A 26,761-nucleotide genomic window follows, 5' to 3' on the forward strand; every position below is an offset into this window, starting at 1 on the left:
TGTCTTCCAAAAGCATTCTTCTTTTTCTGGATTCATCAGATTGCCTCAACAGTTTTGAGAACCTGGAGTCTGAGGGCATCAACAGCAAGATTTTAATTCCCACTGGGGATTTCACTCAGTCCTAACCTCAGGGAAAGTGGTGGAAGAAGCTCTTCCTAAACTACCGTCCAAACGAGGAAGGTCTCTGGAACGTTTATATGGGTATTCCTTACCTGCCAGGTCTTGCCCATGGAAGAGTTGGTCACTTCCTAGAATCCCAGGGGATTTATTGATGAAAACATTTTATATCTTTGCCTTTTGGAACTACTGAAAGTCCAGTGATGCCTTAGTATGTATGGTAAGCTGTTTTTAAAACTTCCAGGTACTTCTGAGTTATGAATTTAATCCAAGAATTTTATTAGTACTCACATTTTTATTAGTATCATAAAACCAGCTTAATAGGTGGATGATTTCCCATGTTCACCTTTCATCACCAGTTTTTACAGGATAGTTTGGGTCCTTTGGAGGACACTCATACAATAGAATAATAATCCTTTACCCTTTTATAGAACTCTCTACCTTTTTTATATTACATTTATCAATATTAAAAAAACTTTTTTTCTTTTACACTTAACCTCATGCTACCTCTGTGAGCCAAACGAGTAAAAAACACTCTAGTATGTCTTCTGACAAATTAGGTTCCTAAAAATTGAGAGATGCCATTGTTGAACCGTTGAGTCTGCCCATCTGGAGCAGGGTATGTGGTCTATGACTGGTATGTCAGCGGTCATTGATAAATTCCAAGTTGCTTTAGAACTTTTTGTTTTAGGAAAGGGGAAGTGTTTACATCATTACTGAGAGGTGTGCTGGTGTTCTGAACTTTGACCCCAAAGAAGCCGCTCCCTTGGGGGTGACAGCATGGTAGGCATGGTATGGTCACACTGCAGAGCAGACTGATGGCTTTGAGTAAGGAAGGGCTGCCCAAACTGATCGAGCCTAGGAAACGTGCATTCCTGTTAGAGGAATTACACTTTGTATTTTGGGGGAGAAAATGCTTTGTTTTTTATTTTCTGAGGAGAGCTGCATTTGTGCCTCATAGCATTTTTGACTTAATGGTTTTGCACTATATCTTGGAAGTTTACTGCTGAGTTTTAGTCTCTTGTTGGGATAGAGCTGTGGTTCTCACCCTGTGGGTGGTGGGTCCCCAGGGGCCTGAGCTGCGATTTTAAAGGATTAGAGCATCATTTTGTGCATCAAGCATTATTGGTAGATAGAATAAATAATGTCTCCTTTATATACTTACTACCCTTTCCCAAATGTACGTAGAGGGGTAGTCATCAATAATTCACTTAAGTTCATTTAATAATATGATTCCTGGATTCATAGTAGCTTTTTTTTTTCTTTATGGGTTTGCACAATCAATGGGTACCAAACGTCCTATTATTGTGTGGGGATTGAGGATTTTTTTTTTTAATGTTCAAAAGGGATTCCCATACTCAGAAAAGTTGAGTACAAAAGTACAGGGCAACCCTGGCTTTTCAAATCAGCACTGTTTCCAGGGAATGAACATTTTGGTCCTGGCCATAGTCACTGTTTCAGTGAGGGTCTCTTCATTTAAGGTGTCCCCAGGAATTTGCTGGATACTTTAGAGCCTGCTTCAGCTTTTTCTTTAGGTCTATTTTGTTCTATTGTGGTAAAATACACATAACATAACATTTACCATGTTAACCATTTTTAAGTGCACAGCTCAGTGGCGTTAAGCACATTCACACTGCTGCGCCGCCATCACCACCATCCACCTCTACAACTTTTTCACCTTCCCGAACCGAAACCCTGGGCCCATTAAACAGTAACCCCTCATTCCCTCCAACCTCCCAGCCCATGGCAACCTCTATCCTACTTTCTGTCCCTATATATTTGGCTGCTCAATATACTCATATAAATGGACTCATACAGTACGTCTCCTTTCCTGACTGGTCTCTTTCACTTAATGTAATGTCTTTAAGGATTCATGCATGTGGTGGCATGTGTCAGCGTCTCCTTCCTTTTCAAGGCTGATGGGTTCCACTGTATATATATAGACCACATTTTGTTTATCTATTCATCTGTCTTTCGTTGGACACTTGGGTTGCTTCACCTTTTGGCAGTTGTGCATAATGCTGCATGAACATGGATGTACAAGTATCTGTTCAAGTCCCTGCATTAATTGGGTATATACCCAGAAATGGGATTGCCGGATCATGTGGGAATTCTGTGTTTTATTTTTTGAGAAACTGCACTATTTTACATTCCCACCAGCAATGCCCAAAGGTTCCAATTTCTCCACATCTTCACCGGCACTTGTTCTTTTCTTTTCTTTTTTTTCTTCAGCTTTTATAGGCCACAAAGACAACATTTGGTAACCTGCTACCTGATTGTCCTCTGAAATCTGGGCTGCTCCAAGGCTGTCATTCTGTTTCATGGGGGGCAAAGTGGAGAGGCTGTGCTTTGGGCCCTGCCTCCCTCTTAAACTCTCTCCCCTCCTCTACTCTCACCTCCAGCTGTGTCCCTGTGCTTATTCCCACTCTGCTTCCTTAGCTCTGGCCATGCACCAGCGCTGCTAGGAGGGAGGGTGGCTCACCACCAGGCCAACCTGGGCCTCACATGCTGTTGATGCCTGGTTTCCACCTGGCCTTGCTGATGCTCTGAAATCCTTTCTTCACCTCATAATGATTCACTCCCCAGCTCCCCATTCGGGTTGCTCCTTTATACCTCTCCCCAGGTCGACTTCATAAGCAGTTATCAAATAACGCCTTTTGTGTTCTCAGCAGGGTGGGGGCATGGCCATAAACAAAGACAGCCCCTTCTTCCAAGGAGAAAACAGACATGTATGAAGACCAGTGTCCATAGTGAGACCAGGGCTGGGGCAGGCGGCCTCAGAAGTCACATGGCCTCAGTGCGTAAGCCCTGATCACCAGCCACGTGACCCCGGGCTGTGCCTCAGTTTCCTTACTAGAAAAATGGGGATAAAAAAATAGTAGCTATCTCTTTGGGCACTTAGTTGATGCCTGAGAGCAATGCCTGGCATCCAGTTAGCGCTCAATAAATGTTATTCATTGTTATGATAAGCACATTGTTAGCTTACGAGCCCAGGGGAGGGTCTTGTGAATTCTAGCTTGTGTATTTGACGTCACACACTTTTTCAATGATGGACCTGTTTTGTGTAGCTAATGGATTGTTCTCTTTAAGTAACACATAAGGGCTCTGAAGCTAAGGGATACTCTGCCTTTCTTTTTCCGTTCCCCTCTGGTACCTGCTCAGTGCTAAGTGCTTTAGAGGCATTCAGTAAATAAGTATTGATGGTGAATTTGTTGGAGGGGAAAGAGAAATGAACCAGATTCCTTTTCACACACCCAGGGAGTGTAGGCTCTGCGTCTCCCTCCAACAAACCCGACTGAAGAAGAGATGCTTACTGATGCAGGTTTCAGTGCTACCCTTCCTGGAATGGATGTGGAGGTGGGTGGGGCTGGAGAAATGGAGGCAAAAGGGCAGTAACAGACAGAGGGAATCCCATGGGCAGGAGGACGTGGGCCTGGGATAGAGCTCCAATCGTCAGTCATTGCCTTGGGAGGAAAAGATGCACTGACCATGATTCAGCAAAGGAAGAATCCAGAAGCTCTGTTTTCCATCTGAGCAAGCGGGGAGGTTGTGCATTTCATCCTTGACTGCATTTCACTGACTGCAACTGCTTACGCAGACATGTCCATGATATTCCACCACATAGATAGATGCTGGTGAAAGGAAAATCGAAGAACGAAAAAGAATTTATTTTAGCTACATGCTGCTTGCCTCTCAGCTTGCATGTGCTCTTGCTAGGTCTTGAACACACAGACCTGTACATATTTTTCATAAAGCATCAAAGACTTCCAAGGCTTTCTTCCCCAAAGATAAATGGCTCCTGAAATATCAACGAGGGACCCCCCCACCTGGAAGACGGGTTTTGCTGTGCTGGTGTTTAGATACTGCGTTCTTGCCACCATGGTTCCACTTAGACTGAACAATGTCCCTTGGGTTAGTTTTTTTCCATTCCTTGGCAGAAATGAATTTTACTGTAGAAAGCATCAACAATATTTCTACCTGAGCCTGGGGAATGGTTGAAGGGCTCATGTCAGATTATTATTATTAATATTTGGCTGTCTCCCCATCCACACTCCCTCCCTCCCCCAGCTTCCGTCTCACTGCTGAATAGGCACAAATGAATGTGACGGGCATCTCGCATCAGTCACCAGGACAGTCCCTCCTGATTTGATCAATGCTTTGCACTTTAGTTTGAACAATTAGAAACAGGATTCTAGAGCATGCAGTTAAAAAAAAAAAAAAAAGCAAAGGAATTTATGTATGATTTTAAGGATAGGACACAGAAGCTTCCGTGTGATTTTTTTCAAAATGAATTTTATCAAGGACGGTAACAGAGTTGGCACCAAAACCAACAAGAAAGCAAATATCAACATTTCAAATGAAATGCGTCCCATCTAAGTGCCATATGGTGCTCTGGCAGTGTTATTACCACTTTCTTTTTGGCTTTCATCCTTTTCCTGACGTCGCCGTTTGCTTCTTGTCTCTGCTGCTCTTGAAAAAAGTCTCAGTTGTCCTTAGCCCTTTGACTCTGTATTTCTGGTAGGTGTCTTTCTCTTCTACCTCCCCTTTGGAGGCTTGTCAACCTTTTCCCCAGGGAAGAGGAGGAAGAAGACCTGCCCAGATGGCCGGATAAACATGTGACATCTGCTTTCGGGAGCCTCTACTAGGGGTAGTTGGAAGGTGGATGAGACTGCTTCCTGCCTGAAAAATGGGCATGTTGCTTTCTGTCTCTTTTCTAGTTTTTTAAAAAAATGATCACATGCCTTTAGTTTTAATAATATTTTTAGAAATGTCTTGAGTTCAGATTCTCTCCCATTATTAGGGAAACAACAACAACAACAAAATGAATTCACCAACCAGACTTTGTGAAAAATTCATATGGGTCGAATTTTTAAAAAATGAGTGAAATAGGTGTGGGAGATTCAGAGGTACAAAATTTTGGTTACAAAATAAATGAGTCATGGAGATGAAATGTACGGCATGGGGAACAGAGTCAATAATATTGGAATAACTTTGTACGGTGACAGGTGGTAACTAGACTTACTGTGATCATTTCGTAACATATAGAAATATTGAATCACTATATTGTGCACCTGAAACTGATATAAGTGTTGTAGGTCAACTATGCTTCAACAAAATTATTAAAAAAATTTTTTAAAGTTTTTCACAGTTAACATTCTTTCTTAGAGTAAGATCCTTGATGATCGTGTTTGGGGAGAAATCTCTGCTTTCACAGGGGAAATTCCAAGGGTCTGTGTGTTTGCACCGAGTGCCACCCTCTTTCATCTCCAGATTTTCGCTGTGATATTTATGGTGCTTCAAACACTGTCCCATCTTCCAACTGCTCTCAGCATAAACGTCAGCTCTTCAGGGAGGGTTTTCTGAGTCCTAAATAAGGTCAGCACCTTGCACTCCCATAGCACCTCACATGCCTAGGTAATGTTCATCTCCTTGAATCTGAGTTTCATGTTTGATTCTTCTCACCCCCATCAGCCCTATGAGGACAGGTTTGTCTGCCCGTTCAGCACAGTTTCCAGCGCAGGGCCCAGCACCCACACCTGGGGAAGGAGTGAGTGAGCGTGACTACAATCATACATTTTGATACAGAAAATGCCCTTGAAATCAAAAGTAGTATCGCATGCAAATAAACGTCAGTGGAAAAAAAAACCAAATAGCTTTAACCTTTGAGATGCAATTATTTTGATGAAAGGGCAGTCCAGTAGGGGAGCTGTCCCCTGATAATGCTTTTTGCACATGGACTTTTATCTCATCGAGAGACACCTGTAAGTGTGATCTTACAGAATTCTCAAGTCAACCTCAGATACAATGTACAGTTAACTTTCTTAGTGGTTCTCATCCCTGTAATACCCAACACCCCCTTTTAGAGCAACTATTACTGCCCCTTTACTACATAGAAACAAATTTCATAGGTAGTACAACTTACCTACACACCATTTTCTAGCTACAAGATGAAGGAGGAATAAAAGGAAGGTAATTTATAATAAAATAATCATGTTTTTGTAATAGGTGCTTGGTCATGAATCCCCAGGAGAAGTACTGAAGTAGTGAGACCCTCGCATCTACATGTAGGATGCAGAGGCTGGTCCAGGTGTGTGGTGTCAGTGACTAAGCTGCCACAAGGGACTTTCCTGCCAGTGATGGGGTTTTCCAAGATGGAGAACAGCTCTTGGCAAGGTTCCAACTCGTCAAAATTCAGCCTTCTTGCAATTTATGTTGGAGTCACAGTCTTATAAAATTCAGCCTATATTGAAACTGTGCAAAAAATTGTGTGTGTGTGTGTGTGTGTGTGTGTGTGTGTGTGTGTGTGTGTGTATGTATACCTAAAAGGGAGTTACATTCTCAGCTCAGGTAATTATACATACACATACATTTTTCTCAGTGGGTTGTTCAGAACTCACAGTAACTTTGGGCTAATCCTCTGCTTCGTGACACTCACTTTTGTATTATAGGATGTCTAAACATTCTTGTCCTCACCTACTATGTGCCAGGAGAGCACAAACACCCTCACAGATTTACCAGTCACCTCCTCAGGTGTTATAAACCAAACGGGGTTATAAAAAAAACTTCCAGGAAGCTCCTGTGTAACTTTCAGGACTATACATGTATAATTTCCTGTAAATGGCCATGTTCAAATGTCAAGACTCTCTCCTTGAGGCAGTTCCTGTGCTGTCAATATTCAATTCAATTCAACAGAAACATCCTGTGTGCATGCGTGTGTATGTCCATTGCCTGGGCCTGTCATATATACTCTTATGAGCAACTTACATTAGGAACTCCTGACACTTTATCTCTTGCTGGATGAATAGTTTTAGTTCCTTCATAGAACAGTTTACCTTAAACAGTGGCTCTCATATTTTCCCCAGGTGCCAAGAAAGAGGAAGCAAGTGTAGAAAAACACATGGTGCAGGGCACCTGGGATGCAAAGGTAGGGAGACACACATGCAGGAAGACAGCAGTTCGGGGTGAATTGCAAGGAATAAAGACGGCAGGGAAGAGGACACGGTAACTGACAAGGCAGAGGCTTCCTGCAGGAGGTAATGTCAGAATTGTGTTTTGAGGAATGAACAGGAGTTTTCCAAGCGTAAAAAATGGAAGAACATCCTAGCAGATGGAACGACCTTGAAGAAGACACAGAAGCATAGATTGGTGCAGTGTTTGGGCACCAGTAAAGGATCCAGTCCCTTTAGAGAGTAAGATGCAAAAATAACTGGAGTTATAGATGAGATGGGATGGCACACGCTTGCCAACAGTGGGACTCCTCCACAGCTTTGCTCAGGAAGGGGGTTGCCGCATTCTGGAGGGAGGGGAGGTGGCGTGGGCAGCAGGCAGGATGCAATTACTGAATTGGAACAAGGCCACGTCCTCACAGCTTCCACTGCCACCTCTGGCAACCGTCCCTGGGATTCTGAAGCTTCAGACAAGGCCCATCTCTCTTACTTTACCACAGGGAGTAGCTACTTTTCCTTCTCTCTCTAGTTTTCCCTCAAAGGCATGGCTGTCAACCCCTTCCCAAAAGAAAGAAAGACAAACTGCACAGTTTTCCAGGGCTTCGTGTTATTTCTCTGGGGAAATATTGCAGTGTTTGTGAGCACGGTCGACACTTTCTGTCTTTCCCTTTTCTCCTCCTCTCGCTCTCCCTCTCGTTCTCTCCACCTCTCCTCCTTTTCTTTCATTGTAAAGGTTACAAAAGGAATAGATGGTCGTTGTAGAGACTTTGGAAACACAGAAGGGTACAAAGGAGAAAAAAAATCACATGAAAATCCGTTGCCCAAAGAGATCCATCGTTAAGACGCTGATAATTGTACTTTTGAGTCTTTTCTCTTTGCATCTATATGTAGCCTTAATGCCTGTTGCTCCACTGGCCCCCCAGCAGGCCCCTCCCAGCTGTCTTTTCTTCTAGTACTTGCAGGGGGTATCACTCATGTGTGCCCACATCTGTCCTGACCACAGCCTGTGTCCTCCCCCATCAACTCCTCCAGATTACCAATCTTGCCTCTAACCACGGACCCCTCTTGGCAATGCTCCTGGCCCCCTCCTGCAGGTGGCAGACCCCTCTGCCTTGGTTGGTACTTGCTCCTGCCCTGCTGGCCTGGAAGGAGGCTGGGCCTCCACGCTCGCTATAACCCTTCATCCCAGGAATGGATATAGCCTCTTCTATACCACAGCCGAAACTAGCTGCAATTTTTAAAGAGACTTTTCTGAAGATTTAGGAATGTCAGAGAGATATTACCCAAAGCAGTTAGATCACATCTGGTTATCTTGGAGTTCAGATCTCTGGCTGATCTTGGAGTCCAGATGTCTGGCAGTGGCAGGGGACTCTGTGGGGCTATGTCCCTGACCCACCTCCAAGTGGCTGAAGCTAGTTTTACCCTCACCTCTAGGAGTGGCAGTTTAGCTGAATCAAGAGAAACCAACTATGGCTAAGTTAAGCAAAAAAGAAAAAAAATTTAAATGCTGTTGTGTAACTATCACATCCCTGAGGTGGATGGAGACCTATACTTGGAAGGTACCCAGCCAAGAACAGCTACCCATAGAGCTAGACCTGAAAGAAGTCACTGCTCTGTCTGCCTGGCACAGACAGCAGCCAGCCCTGCTGACCCCACTGATTCTGGGCCCTGGATGCTGTACTGACCACCACTGGGGCTACCAGTCCCGGAACGGAGTCCACATGGTCCATGCTTCTTTCTGCAACACCACTGGTGTGCTCACTGCTGCCTGCCCCCTCCCACTCCCCACCCCCAGCACCTTGGAAGCTCCCATCTGGTCCTACTCAATTCCACCTTGATCAGGGCCAAGTTTCTCCCCTCCTCATCTCTACCCCACTCAGTGTCCAAGTCCCTCAGTCTTTGTTGAAGAGACTTAGGAGGATCCAGGACTCATGAGAGGTGGGCTGTGCACAGGTGGTGAAGCTGGGGGTGCCCACTCTAGGAGAGAGCTCTACAACGAATCCCTTCCTCTCTGCCTCTGGTCCTGCACACTGGGGGTTGTGCTTGGAAGACCCTAGGGAGACTCAGTCCCTTCCTCCCTCCTCCCTTTCCAGGCTGAGTGGCCATTCTGCCCCCTCTCTGTCTCCATCCCTAGCCAAGTCTTATCTAGTCTCTGGGAGATGAAGAAGTGGTTCTGTAAGATGCCTCTGAGAATCATCACCCCTCATTTAGGAATGGCCTTTGGGATGCCAGAGAGAGAAAAGAGAGGGAGGAAAACACAGAAAACCTTCAGATGAACACTTCATGATCCACTCTGCCACATCTGCCCAGTAGTGCCTTGTTCAAAGTCTGACTTACATCTCTCTGGTTGGGGGAGCCTGGGTTGCATGCTTGTGTCCTTGTAGTAGGGAGGCTGGGAAAGTGAGTAGCTGGCATTCTTCAGCTTCTGTGCTGGGAGGAGGTCTCTGTCTTTCACCAAACAAAAGAAGGGGGTTCAGATGATGGGTGGACAAAAAGGAATGACTGGGGTCCTCTAAAGCGGTCATGACCTGTGATCTAATCTATCACAGCATGATAATAGGGTGGTTAGTTGGCCTTCAACAGCATCACGATGGTCATGAACAGCACACTGCAGGCTGTGTGTTACCAGGGTGGGTCCAAGTCCATTTTCTAGTCTTTTTTCAACATGAGGAGAACATCAGGAAGCCTGGATGTCTTTTTACAAAATTGTCTTTGGGGTCTCCGCTTTTGGTCTTCTGTGGAGAACGGTTCAAATAAAGCATGCGTCTCTGCTAAACACTTTGCAGGATTGAAGTCATCTAAAACTAGATGAGAATACTTCTAGTTTAAAGAGAATACTTTTCTAAAGAAATTATTACCTGCAGAGACACAACTCCTACCTAAGAGTGGACCACTGTTTACTATTTTATCTTATAGAGCATGTGATGTCCACGCCTGCTATCATTTGCATAGCTAAACAGCCCAGTCATTTCATGAAAGATGAAGGTATACTTTAGTCATTTACATTAAGCTCCATTAAAGGGTTTGTGTATAACTTAATTCTCTTAAAAGAAAAAAAAATATGCCAATTAACTAACAACTGGGACATTTATTGTGTGTGTTCATTTAGTAATACCAATAGGCTTCTGTCTGGTCATGTCTAATCAAATCCACATTCTAATGAAATCCATTCTAATCAAATTAAAGAACAATGCTACTCTTTAATAATCATGGAAGAATGATAGATGAATAAACATAGATGAATTATGGATTTATTTGCTCACAGTGCATACACACTTGGAACTTGGAATGTCCTTGAGGGATTTGTATAAAACTTGAGTAAGATACAAAGAGGACAAGTCTATCAGGATGTTGAGATACCCACTTTGGACGACTCTGCCATGAGGCTATCAATGAAAATTCTGCCAGGAGCAGGAATCAACCAAAAAAGTACATTAAGTCTGAGTTCCTTCACCTCCTTGGCCTCCTTGCAGGCTTGTTTCTCTCCAGCACCAGTCTCCTGCCTTGAATCATTTGCAGTAACCCCCTTTACTACTATGGGTGAATCTTGAGGTATTACATATATATGGGCCATATATATGGGAGAACAGGACAGGCAAACAGTGTCATCAGTTCTTCCTGTTATACTCTCTCATTCAGTGAATTCTTTCCCCTTCATGGCATTTCTCTCAAGCTGTGATGATATACTTGCTTGTGTGATTATTTAATGTTTGTCTTGCCCCGACTAGCTCTGTGAGGCTGGGGGCCATTTGTTTCTTCTCACCCGTGGATTTAGCCCTGTAACTGATGGAGAGTCGTGCCTGATAAATGTTTATTGAATGAAAGAATAGAAAAGTTATAGGATTCAGCTTCACTCACAGCTTGGGAAATATTCTGCTCGAGAAAATCTCTCTGTTCTTGATGCTTCTGTCAAGTTCCCTCAGTGCAGGGCTTCCCAGTGTAAGATTTATTTCTGGGTGACTTTCTATGAAGCTGTGTTCCATTCTTATTTAAACTTCTCTGTTTCCAGTCTAACTCTAAAGGTCAAGCATATCTCTTTCTCTTCTGTTTTCTTTGTTTCTCAAACAGAGAGGTACAAGCCCAGCTGAAAGCCTTCTAATACCTCCAAAAAAAAAATTTTTTTTTAATGAATTTATTTATTTATTTATTTTTGGCTGTGTTGGGTCTTCATTGCGGTGCGCGGGCTTTCCCTAGTTGCGGTGATTGGGTGCGGGGGGCTACTCTTCGTTGTGGTGTGCGGGCGTCTCATTGCGGTGGCTGCTCTTGCTGCGGGGCATGGGCTCTAGGCGCGCGGGCTTCAGTAGTTGTGGCACGCGGGCTCTAGAGCACAGGCTCAGTAGTTATGGTGCATGTGCTTAGTTGCTCCGCGGCATGTGGGATCTTCCCGGACCAGGGCTTGAACCCGTGTCCCCTGCATTGGCAGGCGGAGTCTTAACCACTGCGCCACCAGGGAAGCCCCTCAAAGGTTTTCTTAATTTTTCTTGCTTCTCATTGCCTTTTTTTTCTCTTGTAGTTCACACATCTTTTCCCTATATGAGTTCTTAATGCTTATTTCATTATTCTTTATAGTTTTATGTGGATGAGCATCCCTATGGGCTTTCGTTAAAAATATCTGTCTAAAAAGAAAGAAAGAAGGAAAGAAAGGGTGTAACCATTGGGAAAGGGTTTGCTCTCCACTTCCCCAATAAAACTCAGGAATTTTTACAGAGATTGACTCAATAATATCCAGGTGCTTTTTTAGCTGCTGACCTAAATCTGGCTGATCTTGGGGGCTTTCTTCAAATCTTCCAACAGGCAAGATAAATAAGACCACAGAAAATACATGCTTGTTTGTCACTTATCTTGATTCTTGGACATATAGACAGTCATTCCGGGAAGCCCACCAGAAGCTCACAGATGCCTTCTCTCTGGGCTACTCATACCCAAGGTGAGGGCATTTGAAGGCTTTCTTCTCTCCCATACTTCCTGGGTGCTCTTAGATGCTGGTTCCAGTCAACAGTGACATGGCTAAGAGATGCCAGGAAGGACGAGAAAGAGTGAAGAGCTCCTTGATAAGCCACAGTGGGGCAAGTGAGCATTTTACTTACCTCGTGTGTTAGGCGGCTGCATTATGATCATTGCTCCCCAACTCCACCCCACCAAAGCCCCTCCCCCTGCTCCCCCCGCCAGACCCTGGGCAAGGTTCTTGTCTCTCCTAGACAGCTCCAGCCAGGACTTGTCTTTCCCAATTCCTTATCTTCTTTTAGGAGAGCATTCTTAGCAGGAGGCCCACTGTAATCTCACTCTTTCTTTTCCCCTTTTGTTACATGTGTTCCTTCCTGGTGAGGGGCCACAATCTAAAGAAGAGAATTTACCTTCCTTTGAAAAGAACTTGCACCACAGTACGTGGTCTGACTTCCTTCCCCCCTTTATAGTGGAGTAATTACTGAGCTATTGCCAAAATTTTTAAAACAAACATGGTAACAGAGTTGAGATGATTGGGGTCTTTGAAAGAACCAAATAAACAGCATCCCCTCTTTCCCACCCAAGGTATGTACCAACTGAGAAATAAGACAAAGGAGATGATGATCCCAACCTAATGTTACTATGTCCCCTCAACACTGGAGAATTTGGCTTATATTTGTGGAAAAACGGGTTTCCTAGTACAACCTGAGAATTAGACAGGAGATCACAAGGGGCTACTTTTTTTTGTGTGTGTGGTACGCGGGCCTCTCACTGTTGTGGTCTCTCCCGTTGCGGAGCACAGGCTCCGGATGTACAGGCTCAGCGGCCATGGCTCACGGGCCCAGCCGCTCCACGGCATGTGGGATCTTCCCAGACCGGGGCACGAACCCGTGTCCCCTGCATCGGCAGGCGGACTCTCAACCACTGCGCCACCAGGGAAGCCCCACAAGGGGGTACTTCTTGAGGGCAGCTTGTTCCCAAAAGGAAGAAGAGAGGAAGAGGCTGAGTTCTCAGTTCTTGCATCAGAGTCAGAGGCTGGAGAGAGGCCTGTGTGTTACAGCGTGTGGAGCCCCATGAACAAGGGAAAAAGCAGCAGGGATGGGAAGGAACACTTTTTCTATTCGGGGACTCTTGTGTCTTGACTACTGTGGACTGTTTGGCCAATGAACTATGACCTTGAACCCTCGTTAGCAAAGGGAGGGAGAAGAGTGAGTCTACCTTTCAGCTGTCTGTAGCCTAGTTACTGTAGTATTATCATTATATGCTTGTGTGTTTGGTGGTGGAGAGGGCATTTTTGGGTGGGAACATTGTTCATGTTGCTGCTGAAATCTGGGTAAAATACATTTAGAATTTGGATAGGTGAGCAGCTGGGTGTGGCATCTGTCAGGATTGCCAGGAGTTATTCTGTTGGTGTGGCTCATCAGGAGGTGTCCCCAGCCTCCTCTCCTTACCATGGGCCTGCCTTTCATACCTCAATTAAAGGGAAGGATCATTCCTCAGCCACGGTTACAGCTGGGTGTTTCCTCCATTGGTGTGATCACTTATGTGTTGTTCTGATTTCTGGGACATAGTTTCTGAGTGCTTAGCTAACAAAGATCCAAACATCTTCTGTTACGGGTGGCACACTTTTGGATTCCACTTACAATAGCTACAAGAATATTCCTTTCTTCTCTACCAGGTGATATTTTTAATCACTGGGATGTCATTAGGTAATAACTTTGCCTTCAATGGTCAGACCAGGGCTGGGCACCATGGACAGCGCCACAAAGACTGTTTTTTGGCCAAAGACTCAGATGTTCCCACCCCGCCCCAGCCAACTAGACTTTGTGTGCATGAGGAAGGAACTTTCTCTCTCTCTTTTTAACTCCTGTGTCCCTTGCAACTAGAACAACCCCTGACATGTAAAAGGTTCTTAATAATTATGTGCTGAATGAATTACCTGGTTGAATTTTAAGTGCAAAAAAATCTTGTGTTCCAATAGAGAATTATCTTCAAATGTTAAAAGCCACGGAATTTTTGAACAGAAAACTTTCAAAGATTTTAATTAAACTGTTTCCGGAGTGGAACAGCTGAGAATTATGATTATTTCTGGATTTTAATTTTTCTTCATCCCAGATGCACCTATGTTGGCACTTCAGTGATAAAAACAACTTAATTGTATACACCAAAAGCTTTTTCAAAAACTTTGCATGGCCATACCAGCAAAGCACTGAACTGGCCAAAAATCTGTTGGATGCTGCAACGTGGCTCAGAGTCAGATATAACTTTTCTTTCTTTTTTTTTTTTTTTTTTGGTATAGATACTATCCTGCTTTTGAGTAGGACATTTTCAGTAGGCTCCATGGAGAGTTTACTGCACAATTCTTACTAATGTGTGTTTATAGTTTCTCTGCCATGGAGATTATAGGCAAATGGTGTTTAACAGCTCTCCTCACAGTTCATAGAATTGCTGGTACTACATGGCTATTCGTGGTGATGTTGAAACCACTCGTTAGAATTGGACTTTTAAAAAAGAAATCTTTGTGAAAAACATAATAGTATCAGAAAATAAAGTCAACTCTTTTGTGAGGCAGCTCCTATTATCTTTCCATTTTGAGAAATCATTCTCAGTTCAATTGTATTACCATGGTGATGTGTTTGCATTTCAACAAAACAAAAGTGAACCATAAACTAGAGCTCTGCATGTCTAGCTCCCGTCCTAGGGTTTTTATGACGGTGTCTTTATTATTGAATAAAATCCCCAATGTCCTGGCTAAAAATCACAGCAAATAAACAGTTTCTCAGCCATACACAACAATCTGGATTGCTAACCTCAGAATTCTAAGACATCTCATAAAAGTGAAAAGAAGAATAGATATTAGAGAGGGGTAAAAAATCAAAAAAGAAATAGCCCACAAATGAATAGAAATATACTTGTTCTCTAACCTAAGATTGTGGAAGTAAACCAACAGGGGAAGACCTCTATCCTTGATGAGAATTGGATGTGTGGCTTAGCCCTCTGAGGTCTGAAACAAGTAAACACTACCCGAATGGTCAGCACATGCCTCCTCTCTCAAAGGAGAGCTCTTAGAGCTGGGTCCCCTGCCTCCTATTTATGAAATGTATTTTGCTCTTTGGAACAATTGCACATAATTTTGACAACTAAAAGAACTGTACAGGAGGTGTGGTTTGAGTTCCTCAAAAATTCCTACAGTTAGTGCCAGTCGGACGTGGGAAATAGTATTGCATGATACCATCTGCATAAGGAGAAGGAAAACCCACATCATCTATTCTAATCCAAAAAGTGTGAAAACAAGATTTGGACAGATATATACAACTATTCTATCACTTCTGCCCAAATATTGTATCAAACCATCTCTTCCCAGATAACAATTTTGTTAGCCTAAAAACACATTAGCTCAGTCAGATCTGGGCTCTCACAAAGCTTTTTGCTAGCTGCTCGGCCTACTGGTAAATAAGCAATGGGATTTTGCCTAGCAACCCCACCATGGAAACACAGCTTGACTCCCTAAGTGGTGGGGGAGTTAGGGGGGCAGTTCAAGGAACCCAAAGGCTGTGCCTTTCAGGGACCCTCTGCAGCTGGTTCCTGACACCGCAACCATTAACGGCAATTCTTGTCAGTTTCAGAAGGATGATGAAAAACTTGGGGGAAATTAATTAAAAGGCAAATAAAAAAGCTTCCAAGATTGTGAGCTGAGACTGTCTGAGAGCTCAGTCCAGAGTCAGCACAAAAGAACCAAGGGAGAATGAGGACTTTTTTCTTATTGAAAAGGAGGTAATTATAGGAGATAATGTATCCAGGAAGGGAAAACCAGCAGTGACCACCTGAAGTTAAACAAAGATTATCTTAAGCCACATGTGAGGGAACATTTCCTCAATAGCAAAGGGCAACATTAAATCCGGGAATGTCCACATTTAAGGAAAGCCTTGAACTTTTACATCAAAAATGATTGCTAACAGTCATCAGGCATTTAGCAGGCACTGTGCTGAGCTTTTAGACACTTATTTAATCTTCCAGGCAATCCTATGAGGTGGATTTTCTTACCTCCATTTTTAGAGGAAGAAACTGATGCCAGAAAAATTGAGAAACTTGCCCAAGGTCACTCAGTCATTTAGCAGCGGGGATGGGATGTGTCTCAAGCAGGCTGCCCCTAGACGCCAAGTTCTTAAACACTATTTTACCATAGTAGTGAATGGGTGCAGAGCTAATGAGGATAAGAAGCCCAGAGATCACTGGATGACGTGTTTGTGGTTCCAGCTTGAAAGCTACAGTTTAAAATGTTCAATTAAGGCAACTGTTCTTTCTTTTTAAGTGTCTAGAGGGCAGCAAAAACATGAGTATTCAGAATAACATATTGCCAAAATCTTACACCCATATCTCTTCCTTATATGGTGAAGTATGGGTATACGCAATTTCATACACCTACACACACACGTGCATGCAAGACACTTGATTTCGTAAGTCCCTAAAATACTCCGATGACTAAATTCTCCAAGGATTCTCTGAGCATCACCCTAGGATGTCTGGAGGAAGCAGCCCAGGGACATGTTGGTTGGCTTGGGCAGTGAGCAGTGGTGAAATGTTTACCTTGCAGATAAACTCTCCAACAGATAATGCAATTAAGACTCCACCATCTAGCCTTTGTTACACACCTTCCTCTCCTCTACAAGACAAATGCTGTCCAGTGCCATCTTCCCTTCTGCCCACCTCCTGGAGCCTGGGAATGTCTCCAGCTTCCTCCGTACGTGCTGCTCTCTTTTGCCAATCTCAACCTCATTTGGATTGCAGTTGCATTCGCATCCTAATTTCTGACTTAACTAGTGTCTCACAAACATTTAATTCACTTTAATTTCATTATGCATTTGAGGAGACGATTTACCGAGGGGGAAAATGATGTTCCCATTGCCGGCAATTAGATTAACTGAATGATCTATGGTAAAAATCTCCTTTTGGGCTTTGGAGTTTTGTACATGTTTACAAACAAAACTAGGCTAATAATAACTAATTTTCTGGATTCTCAGAGGGGCCTTAACTGTCCCCTCAAAGTTCTATAATATCGTATTTGGAAATTCATGAAATGGGTAAAACATTCCTTGTGGTTCTCGGGTAATTTATCTTGTCACAGTACTTTCATTTGTGGAATAATGGTATTTTCATATGCAGTTTCAAAAATATCAATAAATTATCTTTTTTTTTTTTCTGATGGCTTTTCTGAGGAGATGGGGAGGGAACTATATAAAAGCTTGGATCAATTTATTTTTTCCTGTTCCCACTTTATATACTGAGTACTCTTTTAGGAGTTAGAGAACTTGACTCCTTTTTATAAAGGATTGTATGTCTTTAGCTTTTCCTACAAATATTTAGGGGAATATACTGATCCAGGAACTGGAGTGTAAATAATGCTGATTGAGGTTTGTGCAAATAAATATTCTCCACTCTTCCTATCATTTACCTGCCCCTTCCATTCTGCCATATTGAACATACCTGGGACTCAGGACCCCAGGCAGGTGGGACGGATGGTTTTGAGACATGATTACAGAGAAGAGCAGCCTCGCCACTCCTTTTCCAGCTCTTTTGTCCCTTGGCGTTTTCCAGGGAAGAGGTGGTACTGAGGTTTGTCTCCGTAAGTCAAGGAGGAAGAGGCGAACGAGAGGAAGGGAAACAGAATCATCATCAACCTTCCTATCTTGGAGACCTAGTCATTGCCTTGGCTAGCGTTTCCTGGTCAAGCCGAGTGGTTGATCGTAGAAGAATCTCTCTTGACCATTTCTGTCCTGGGAAACCTGGCTGACGTGACCCTGCTGTGATGAAAGTTTAGGAATTCCTGGACACTGACAAGGTCGCTCCGTGACAAGTTTTTGTTTTTTTTTTTTTTGCGGTACGCGGGCCTCTCACTGTTGTGACCTCTCCCGTTGCGGAGCACAGGCTCCGGACGCGCAGGCTCAGCGGCCATGGCTCACGGGCCCAGCCGCTCCGCGGCATGTGGGATCTTCCCGGAGCGGGGCACGAACCCGTGTCCCCTGCATCGGCAGGCGGACTCTCAACCACTGCGCCACCAGGGAAGCCCTCAGTGACAAGTTTTTATTCTCAGTCTTCCTTCCGAGAGGGGAAACAGGAAGGCCTATTCTTCACGGAGGTTAGTCTGGTTTCTGTCCTTGGAGGAGCACTCTGGCAACTTTGAATTGGTGAATCCTTGAGTAACTTGAAAGTCGGTTTCCATCGCTGCGCACCGGACTGAGATCATGCCAGAATTCGCATCTTGGCTCTGCCCCTAATTAGCAACATTTTATGCAAGTTCCTTACCCTTGTTGGCTTCTTTCTGCATCTGTAAAATGAGGTGTATGAATGCAAAGTTCTCTCTGTACTCTGGAGGTTCTCTGCTAAGTTACCAGAAGGCAATAACTAGAAAATAGATCACATGGTGAGGATTTCCATGACGTAAATGTGTACTTTTGCAGAAACTCAATCTAAGCAATGTACAAAGGTCCGGGCACTCTGGTGTTAAATATATATTTATGATAGTATGTGGCTTTGGTTGAGTAATGGTGCTAGGGTCCCCTCTTGACAGTCTGTAAATTATTCAGTTTAGTTGCCATGCCAGTGTTGTCTTGAGTGCCATTCAGTGGGACACCGGTGTGCCTCCCGTCTATCTCTGGACTCCATGGGCATGATTCTTTGGCTAAACCCCAAGCTAAGTGGCGTTTCTTGCCCAAGGACCCCTAGACCCCCTGAAAACTTCTGAATGTGCATTTCTCTAGGAGAGGGTCCACAGCTTTCGTCAGATTCTCCCAAAGCTGCCCATGACCAAAGAGAGGTTCAAAGCCACTGATGTTTTTTTCTCTACCTCTGTCTTCCGAATCCAGGGTGATGGAGCTGACTTGCCTCTCCTTCTTTCTCTTTTGCTGTTCTTTAGAAAAAGCAAGTGAGTCAGACCAAGATCCGGGTCATCTCGACCATCCTGTTCATCTTGGCCGGCTGTGTTGTGTTTGTGACAATCCCCGCTGTCATTTTCAAATACATTGAGGGGTGGACGGCCCTGGAGTCCATTTACTTTGTGGTGGTCACTCTCACCACGGTTGGCTTTGGTGATTTTGTGGCAGGTAAGCACCCTGGGCATCCCAGTTACCAGGGCCCTGGTGGGGAAAATATTCTGCCGGCAGTGCTTTTCCGAACCATGAGAAAAGATGTGGGAGAAGCAAATGAAAAAGGCTCAGCATCACTGCTGCTGTGCCCAGGCTTGTTTCAAGCCCATGGTCCTATGCGATGTAGACAGCAGCGGGCTGCTGCCTTGAAAGGAAGCCAGCCTCTGCCTCCCCAGGTTGCAGAGTGTCCTTATCACCATATGAATTATGAGTGAAATGAATTTCTCATTGGATTTTGGACTTCTGAATTGTATTAAGGCTGCTTGAATCAATTGATAAAGGCTATATTAGCAAGTGGCAAATATGAAACTCTGGAGAAATTAGCATAGAGTATAGTCTGCAGTGATCTGCAGATTAAGCTGCCTGATGCTGAGGTGAGAGCCACTGTCCCTGCAGAAGTTGTCCTGGGCATGTCCGGATGCAAGACTTAAGACTCAGGTGCCCTACCAGGAGCTGAAAACTGCCCCGAGGGAATATAATATTATAATGGCTTCTGCATGAATGTATATAAGAGAAATAGCCTTCACTGTAAAAATAAATGCCAATGAACTGTGCTTAAGGAAGCAAAAGAAAACCACCATCAAATGCATCTAGGGACCGGGAGCTTGAAAATTGAGATGAGATCTGACATCTTACGTGGACCACTTTCCGAGTGTGGTAGGAAGGCAGGAATAGAAGGAGGAGGCCATCCTTCTTTTTCCTAATGGAATAGTTCTAGGTGGTCAGAGAGTCGGTCATTTTCTACTTCAAGAAGTGAACACTCTGACCAAGCAACTCTATCATAAGTTATACATTTATAGAGGACAGGGATCTCCTCTCCCGGAATCTGGAAAACAGCAAATTCTGGAGAGGGTGTGAAGGCTGGTCAGCAGGTGCATGGGTGTCTCCAGGTTAATTCTGGAGTGATTTTGTAGCTATTCCAACTGGGAAGAGGAAGACTGAAGTCCACTTTGTAGAAATAGCAGTTTTAACTTTTTCTTCCTTTTTATCGGCTAAGGACTAAGAACTGCAAAGTCAAAGTGATTAAAAATTGTTGACAAAGAGCCCGAGGCCTGGGACCCCACCAGTCTTTCCTTATGCACAGTGCTCAACCATTGTGCAGATCCTCAGCTTGGGCAAGAGGTCACTTGATGCAATTTGGTGAGAGGCCTGAAGCTCTGGAAAGACACCACACAGAGAAATGAGGAAAGTAAGAGGAACAACTGTCTGGTTAAGTCCTTAGCATCACCCATAGCTGCACTGTGGGAAAACTCAGCTGAGGTTCCAGTCCCAGGTAAACACATGGAACGGCAGCTGCAGTTTAGAGCTATTTCACCAACATCTTTTTTTTTTTTTTTTTTTTGTGGTACGCGGGCCTCTCACTGTTGTGGCCTCTCCCGTTGCGGAGCACAGGCTCCGGACGCGCAGGCTCAGCGGCCATGGCTCACGAGCCCAGCCGCTTCGCGACATGTGGGATCCTCCTGGACCGGGGCACGAACCCGCGTCCCCTGCGTCGGCAGGCGGACTCCCAAGCACTGCGCCACCAGGGAAGCCCTTCACCAGCATCTTTAAGCTCCCCAGAGCATCATTTGCACTCTGTTGTGCTGCAGAGCCCCCTGTGCTAACACTGGCCTGTCTGGAGGACTGTCTTCTGGAGGGCACTTATGGTAAACCCTGCTTTCTAACCAAGCGCTCAGTTCCATCTGTCAACCTGTTAATCTGGGGCAGAAATAGCACAGCCTTGGGAGTATGAGGTTTAAAAAATTACTTGTGATTTAAATGTATTATTTATCCTTATGAGCCACCATGGGCTGTGACTACAGTAGCACACACCAGCACTTGAGCTGATGTTTACTTACCTGGTAAGGTTGTGACTGCCACTAGCACTGGTTTTTTTGTTGTTTTTTTTTAATGATCTTTAACAATGGAAGATTTTAATGGAGCAAATGGGCAAATCTACAGAAAAACACATAGAATTGTTAGAATGTTTTAAAGTCTGTTTTTGTTGTAACTGAGTGAGAGAAAATGGACGTGTTTTCCCCATGGGTTTTTGATAACGGTGGTTGTACATGTAAATATGTGTCCCACAGAGTACCTCTCTTTTTTTTTCCTTTTACTTTTTATTTTATATTGGAGCAGAGTTGATAACAATGTTGTGTTAGTTTCAGGTGTACAGCAAAGTGATTCAGTTATACGTATACATGTATCTATTCTTTTTCAAATTCTTTTCCCACTTAGGTTATTACAGAATATTGAGCAGGGTCCCCTGTATAGCACTGTTTTAACTCTCTTACTCACCGCAGATTACAGAGCAATATTTCCTTTGTCCTGAAGTTTCCGCAGACTCGGGTCTTCTATAATTCACGGTGCTGACTGCAATTGGACCAGGCCCTTCTAAACTGCAGTTTCCAGGGCTAACATAGACCAATCTGAAGAATGCATGCCTTAGAACACTGGAAGTATGTCACAACCTTTTGGCAATACTTTTAAGAGCAAAAGGGAAGGATGCCCGTCATTTTTTTTTTTTTTTTTTTTTTTGTGGTACGTGGGCCTCTCACTGTTGTGGCCTCTCCCGTTGCAGAGCACAGGCTCTGGAGGCGCACGCTCAGCGACCATGGCTCACGGGCCCAGCCACTCTGCGGCATGTGGGATCTTCCCGGACCGGGGCACGAACCCGTGTCCCCTGCATTGGCAGGGGGACTCTCAACCACTGCGCCACCAGGGAAGCCCGCCCATCATTTTAAAAGATAACATTAACAAGAGTTGCTGGTTGCTGTGATTTGACAGGGCGTCATTTCAGAAATATCGGTCAGAACATCAGTCACCATGCAGGATCAAGTGCTGGTTTATTTTGTAGCTGACTCACTTTAGGACAGTCTAACAACATTACAAGCATTTTGGACCCTGACTGGGAGCACATACTGAGTTCTGCATTCCAGGCTAGCCGCTGATAAAGGAACAGGCAGCCTTGTTCACTAGCGCGCCCTAGTGACAGTCTTTTTTGGGTGATGGTGACTTGTGAAGGTAAATATTTATTTTTAGATAGCTCCAAGGAGAAAGCTGCAGAGATCTCTAGCCTAGCGCAGAGATGAAATGAACCTCGAAACACACTTAATGTTGCAGAAACTCCAACTGTATCCTAGAGAAAGCTGAGCGGGGAGAGTTGCCTGAAAGGGCAAAACAAGGCAGCTACACCAAACCGAGGGGGGTTTAACCACAGAGCCCTTTAGCAAAATTTGGAATTCTAATTTTAAGAAGTGGCTGTAGCTATGGAAACCTCGTGGGGTGGCGTTGCAAAGTGGGTTTGGTCACCCCGAAAAGAGCCGCAAGCCACAGTGCCTGCCCAGCTGCCTTTGGGAGGTATTCTTGATACCATAAGAGCTCAGTATGGATTCAAGGATGCTAGATGAGGTTACAAACATGCCCCAGTGGGAAAGTCCAGTGATCACTCACCATGTGGTACCATAATTACCAATCCATGGTTCAAGTTGGTTGCCTTAGAAATGGCCACCTGCCTGCTTCAGGGGGCAGCGACATCTCACAGAGTGAGAGCAAGGCTGTGAGTTATTTCGTGGAGCTTCCTTACTTCTTTAGGAGAAGGGCGCTGGGCTTGGAATCTCTTTTGCATGGCTACCTTAGGCAGTGCCTGTAGGAGGCCTAGAATAAATAGGCTAATTACTTGGAATAATGACTGCTCCTTTCAGTGGGACAGCAGTCAATGCAGTCAGGCAACTAGTCAATTTGGTCTGATGGATTTTTACTGTAATCCCTATTTGTAAAGGGGTTGAACTAGCCGGCCTTGGAGGTCCCTTTTCGTTCTACCACGGTGATTCTAATTGCTGAGTCTAACTGACCCTACGGATTAGCATCATGTGAACGCCATCCCTTGGTGAGCACTATTGCTTGGGCCCGAGTCTTGGGAATACCATTAAGTCTAATATTACTTCCATACACCTACTCATCTCTTGGTTCATGCATGTGCGCTTAAGAAGGACATGGTTCCAAGAGTTCCCAACCATCCGGGATTATTTAATGATATTTTATTTTGATTAAATTTAAGGCGATTTAAGAAAAACTTGACAACTGGGCCTGCTCCGTTGTCCTCTAATTCAAGTCATTCATCGTCAAGCTCAGGTTTAGACTAGGTGGATCAAGTTGGCCACTGGATATTTTTTGTTACGGGTATTATGGTGAGTGGTTAAGATTCAGAGGAAGTTAAGCCACAGGTCAGGCTACTTTAGGGAAGAGACACGTCTTTTCCTGGCCATCCCACCGATGTCACATTATGGATTACAGCAAGCCTAGTAGCTGTTAGATGGTGATGGACGACATTTCTGCTACACAGACTGGGATATGTTTGCTCTGCGAAGACTATATGCTAGATCCTGGTTAAAGTAACATTTGGTTGTTTTCAGGGGGAAACGCTGGCATCAATTACCGGGAGTGGTATAAGCCCCTAGTGTGGTTTTGGATCCTTGTTGGCCTTGCCTACTTTGCAGCTGTCCTCAGTATGATCGGAGATTGGCTACGGGTTCTGTCCAAAAAGACAAAAGAAGAGGTAGGACCCCTTTCCAGATTCTATGAATGTTCCTGAGATCAGATAGGCTCGTGTTAAGAATTACCTATCTCTATTCTATGGGCTAGACTGTGTCCTACTAAATGGAGGGCTTCTAGGCTTCCTCATTTTGAATCCTTGAATTGTTTTAAAAGCCAGGCTAAATGGAATAGCAGTTATTTCTGGATCCTTTTTTGGCAGGTGTGAGAATCTGATGACCCACCAGCCCACAGCTCCTGGAAAGACTAGTAAACAACAACTTATTTTTAAAAAAAGAAATGAAAAGAAAAACAAACAAACATAGCAGAGGTAGATTACATTTGAGGGAGGTGTGCAGTTTTCCCCAATCAGCAAATATGTGAATTTTTCTCAATTCCATATGAGACTGAAGTTATTGAACTGTGGCTGGCCGTGGGGAAGTGAACTCAAGGGGTCCCTTTCACTTATGCCCCCTCTTGGTTATCAGATCTGTAGAAACAAGTATATCTCTGTAGCCAGGGGCACACAGTCTTTCCTTCCTCAAATAAATGTGCATGGAAACCTACACAGAGGCAAGAAAAGGAAGGCATAAGGAGGAAAGGTAGATTTTGTTTTTTCAAAAAAATGTCCACGTAGTTCATCTGGAAAGAGAGGAAAAGAAATAAGAAAGAGGGAGGGCAAAGTAAAGAGAAGGAATGTGCTAAAGAAAGGAAAGGAGATAAAACCCAAAGAAACACAAAGAGGGGCAGCCTCTTGAAGGGTGACTGTTCCCTTCCCAGAACGCGGTCATTTGATGTGGAAGGCCCCAGGAGAGCGTTGTTGAATGGAGACGTCTCCCAGATCACTCCTGGGGGCAATGCTTTAATTTTCCTGGCTTGCATAAGCCCTGTCAATGCACTCTCCAGTCCGATTCCCCAGATAGCTAACTGGCCTGCTGAAAATCAGCTATAACGAAAGAGAAAGCCACAACATAAATACTGACGTTCCTCAATCCAAAAGTCCGAGTTACTCATCTGTACGGGAAAGCATGAGACTTTAACTAATAGCCCTGCTGAAAAAGAGCCCAGAGATTTGGGATTGATCCTCATGCAAAACTTCACTCTAAGGAAGTGTGTTCTGTGGGCTTTGGCAGAACACGCCCCCTTCCTGCACCTTGACCCTGGAAGTTTGGTTACCATGTGCCCTGGAGGGTCTTCTTAAACCAGGGTTAGCACAAGGCCATAGCACGGCCCAGATATAGGGTGATCACCTTGACCAGTGTGCCCAGGACTGAGGACTTTCCCTTTTAAAAGCGCGACATTCCCAGGCTAACTGGGACAGGTGGGTCACCTTTCCCAGATAGAGATGGAGCTTGGAGGGACAGGGAAGGGCAAAGGACCTGCTGAACACCTGCTTTGTGTCTGCTGAACGTGCTAGATGCATGCCTGCCTCACGTAACAGGAAAAACCCCGTGAGCTAGGCACGACCGCCCCGGAGTTATGCTGGAGGAACGAGGCCAGACGATTAAAAAGGGGGCGGAAACAACGGGAACTCGGGCCTGTCCGACTCCAAACATTGATCTCTGCCCCAGAATGCCAAACGCCTCTCCTCCTTCAGTCACGGTCTCCAGATCTCAAGCTTCCATCGGGTTCCCCAGCAGGTGTGCCTTCCCGAGCCACGTTAGACCCGAGCCATTCGGAGGTGGGTGTCTAAGCGGCAGGAAGGGCGAGGGCAGAGGTTGCATCCCGGCCCTCCCGCTGGGCGATGCTGGGGGGGCCCCGCCGCGGCCTCCTTCCCGTGGGGACACCCGAGGGCTGCGCGCCTGGGGTGGAGCGCCGAGGCAGAGGAGGATGCCTCAGCGCGTGGCTGTTTTCCCGTCTCTCCGCCAGGTGGGTGAAATCAAGGCGCACGCGGCCGAGTGGAAGGCCAACGTGACGGCGGAGTTCCGGGAGACGCGGCGGCGGCTGAGCGTGGAGATCCACGACAAGCTGCAGCGGGCGGCCACCCTCCGCAGCATGGAGCGCCGGCGCCTGGGCCTGGACCAGAGGGCACACTCGCTCGACATGCTCTCCCCCGAGAAGCGCTCCGTCTTCGCCGCGCTGGACGCGGGCCGCTTCAAGGCCTCGTCCCAGGACAGCATCAACAACCGGCCCAACAACCTACGCCTGCAGGGGTCCGAGCAGCTCAACAAACACGGGCAGGGAGCCTCTGAGGACAACATAATCAACAAGTTCGGGTCCGCCTCCAGGCTCACCAAGAGGAAGAACAAGGACATCAGAAAGACCTTGCCCGAGGATGTTCAGAAGATCTACAGGACCTTCCGGAATTACTCCCTGGATGAGGAGAAGAGAGAGGAGGCGGCGGAAAAGGTGTGTAACCCGGACCACTCGAGCACGGCCGTGTTGACTGACTGCATCCAGCCGCAGGCCGAGATGGAGAATGGCGTGGCCCCCACGGACACCAAAGACCAGGAGCGCGAGAACAACGCGTTACTTGAAGGCAGAAACTAAACGGTAAGGACATTGGACTTGACCCAGCGTTGTGGGTTTTGTTTGTTTGTTTGTTTTTTAATTCACCCTGAGACACGTGCCTTAAACAAGACTTCTCGTTAGTCCGAAATTACATAGCATCGAAGAATATATTTCACTGTGCCATAAACGACTGAGAAAGCTTGCTCTGCCCAAAGGAATCAAAGAACAAGGACTTCACTTTCCATCTCGACCGCAGGACACCCAGGGAGCCTTCGCAGGCATAGGAGGTCACGGCCGCAGAGGTCAAGGGCACGTCCAGGCGATGCTGTGCCCCAGTGAAGCGCCGCCCCGCTCTGGCGGGTAGAAAAGGGCAGCTATTCCGTAGACCAGCCGTCTGAAAGGAACAGGTGTGTCTTTTAAATGGAGTCATTTCCTGAACCTACCGGTAGCGATATGTGCGCACACAGAAGGGGACTGGATTGGGGGGTGAAGTGGTACTTGTAACTTGGGTTAGAGTGGACATTTCAGAATGTTGCTCTGAGCTCCAATTTTGATACAAACGGTTCAGTGCATACCTAGCCTTTCTAAGCTCCAAATGAATGTCCTTGGGACCGGAGAGCACCTGGAATTTGTTGGAAGCAGATCCGA

At 45.3% G+C, this 26,761-nt stretch overlaps 1 protein-coding gene across 1 annotated transcript in view; it reads left to right on the plus strand.

The window, feature by feature from the left end:
- The window catches only part of KCNK10 (potassium two pore domain channel subfamily K member 10), a 135,407-nt gene extending 109,255 nt beyond the window's left edge, over positions 1 to 26,152 (plus strand). Inside the window, exons 5-7 of the mRNA XM_060124903.1 lie at positions 18,922 to 19,108; positions 23,545 to 23,687; positions 25,532 to 26,152. Coding sequence (XP_059980886.1) covers positions 18,922 to 19,108; positions 23,545 to 23,687; positions 25,532 to 26,152 — 951 coding nt within the window. The remainder of the gene's footprint in view (positions 1 to 18,921; positions 19,109 to 23,544; positions 23,688 to 25,531) is intronic.
- The last annotated feature ends 609 nt before the right edge of the window (positions 26,153 to 26,761 follow it).

Source organism: Lagenorhynchus albirostris, chromosome 1, assembly GCF_949774975.1.
Source record: "Lagenorhynchus albirostris chromosome 1, mLagAlb1.1, whole genome shotgun sequence".
NCBI classification, from domain to species: domain Eukaryota; kingdom Metazoa; phylum Chordata; class Mammalia; order Artiodactyla; family Delphinidae; genus Lagenorhynchus; species Lagenorhynchus albirostris.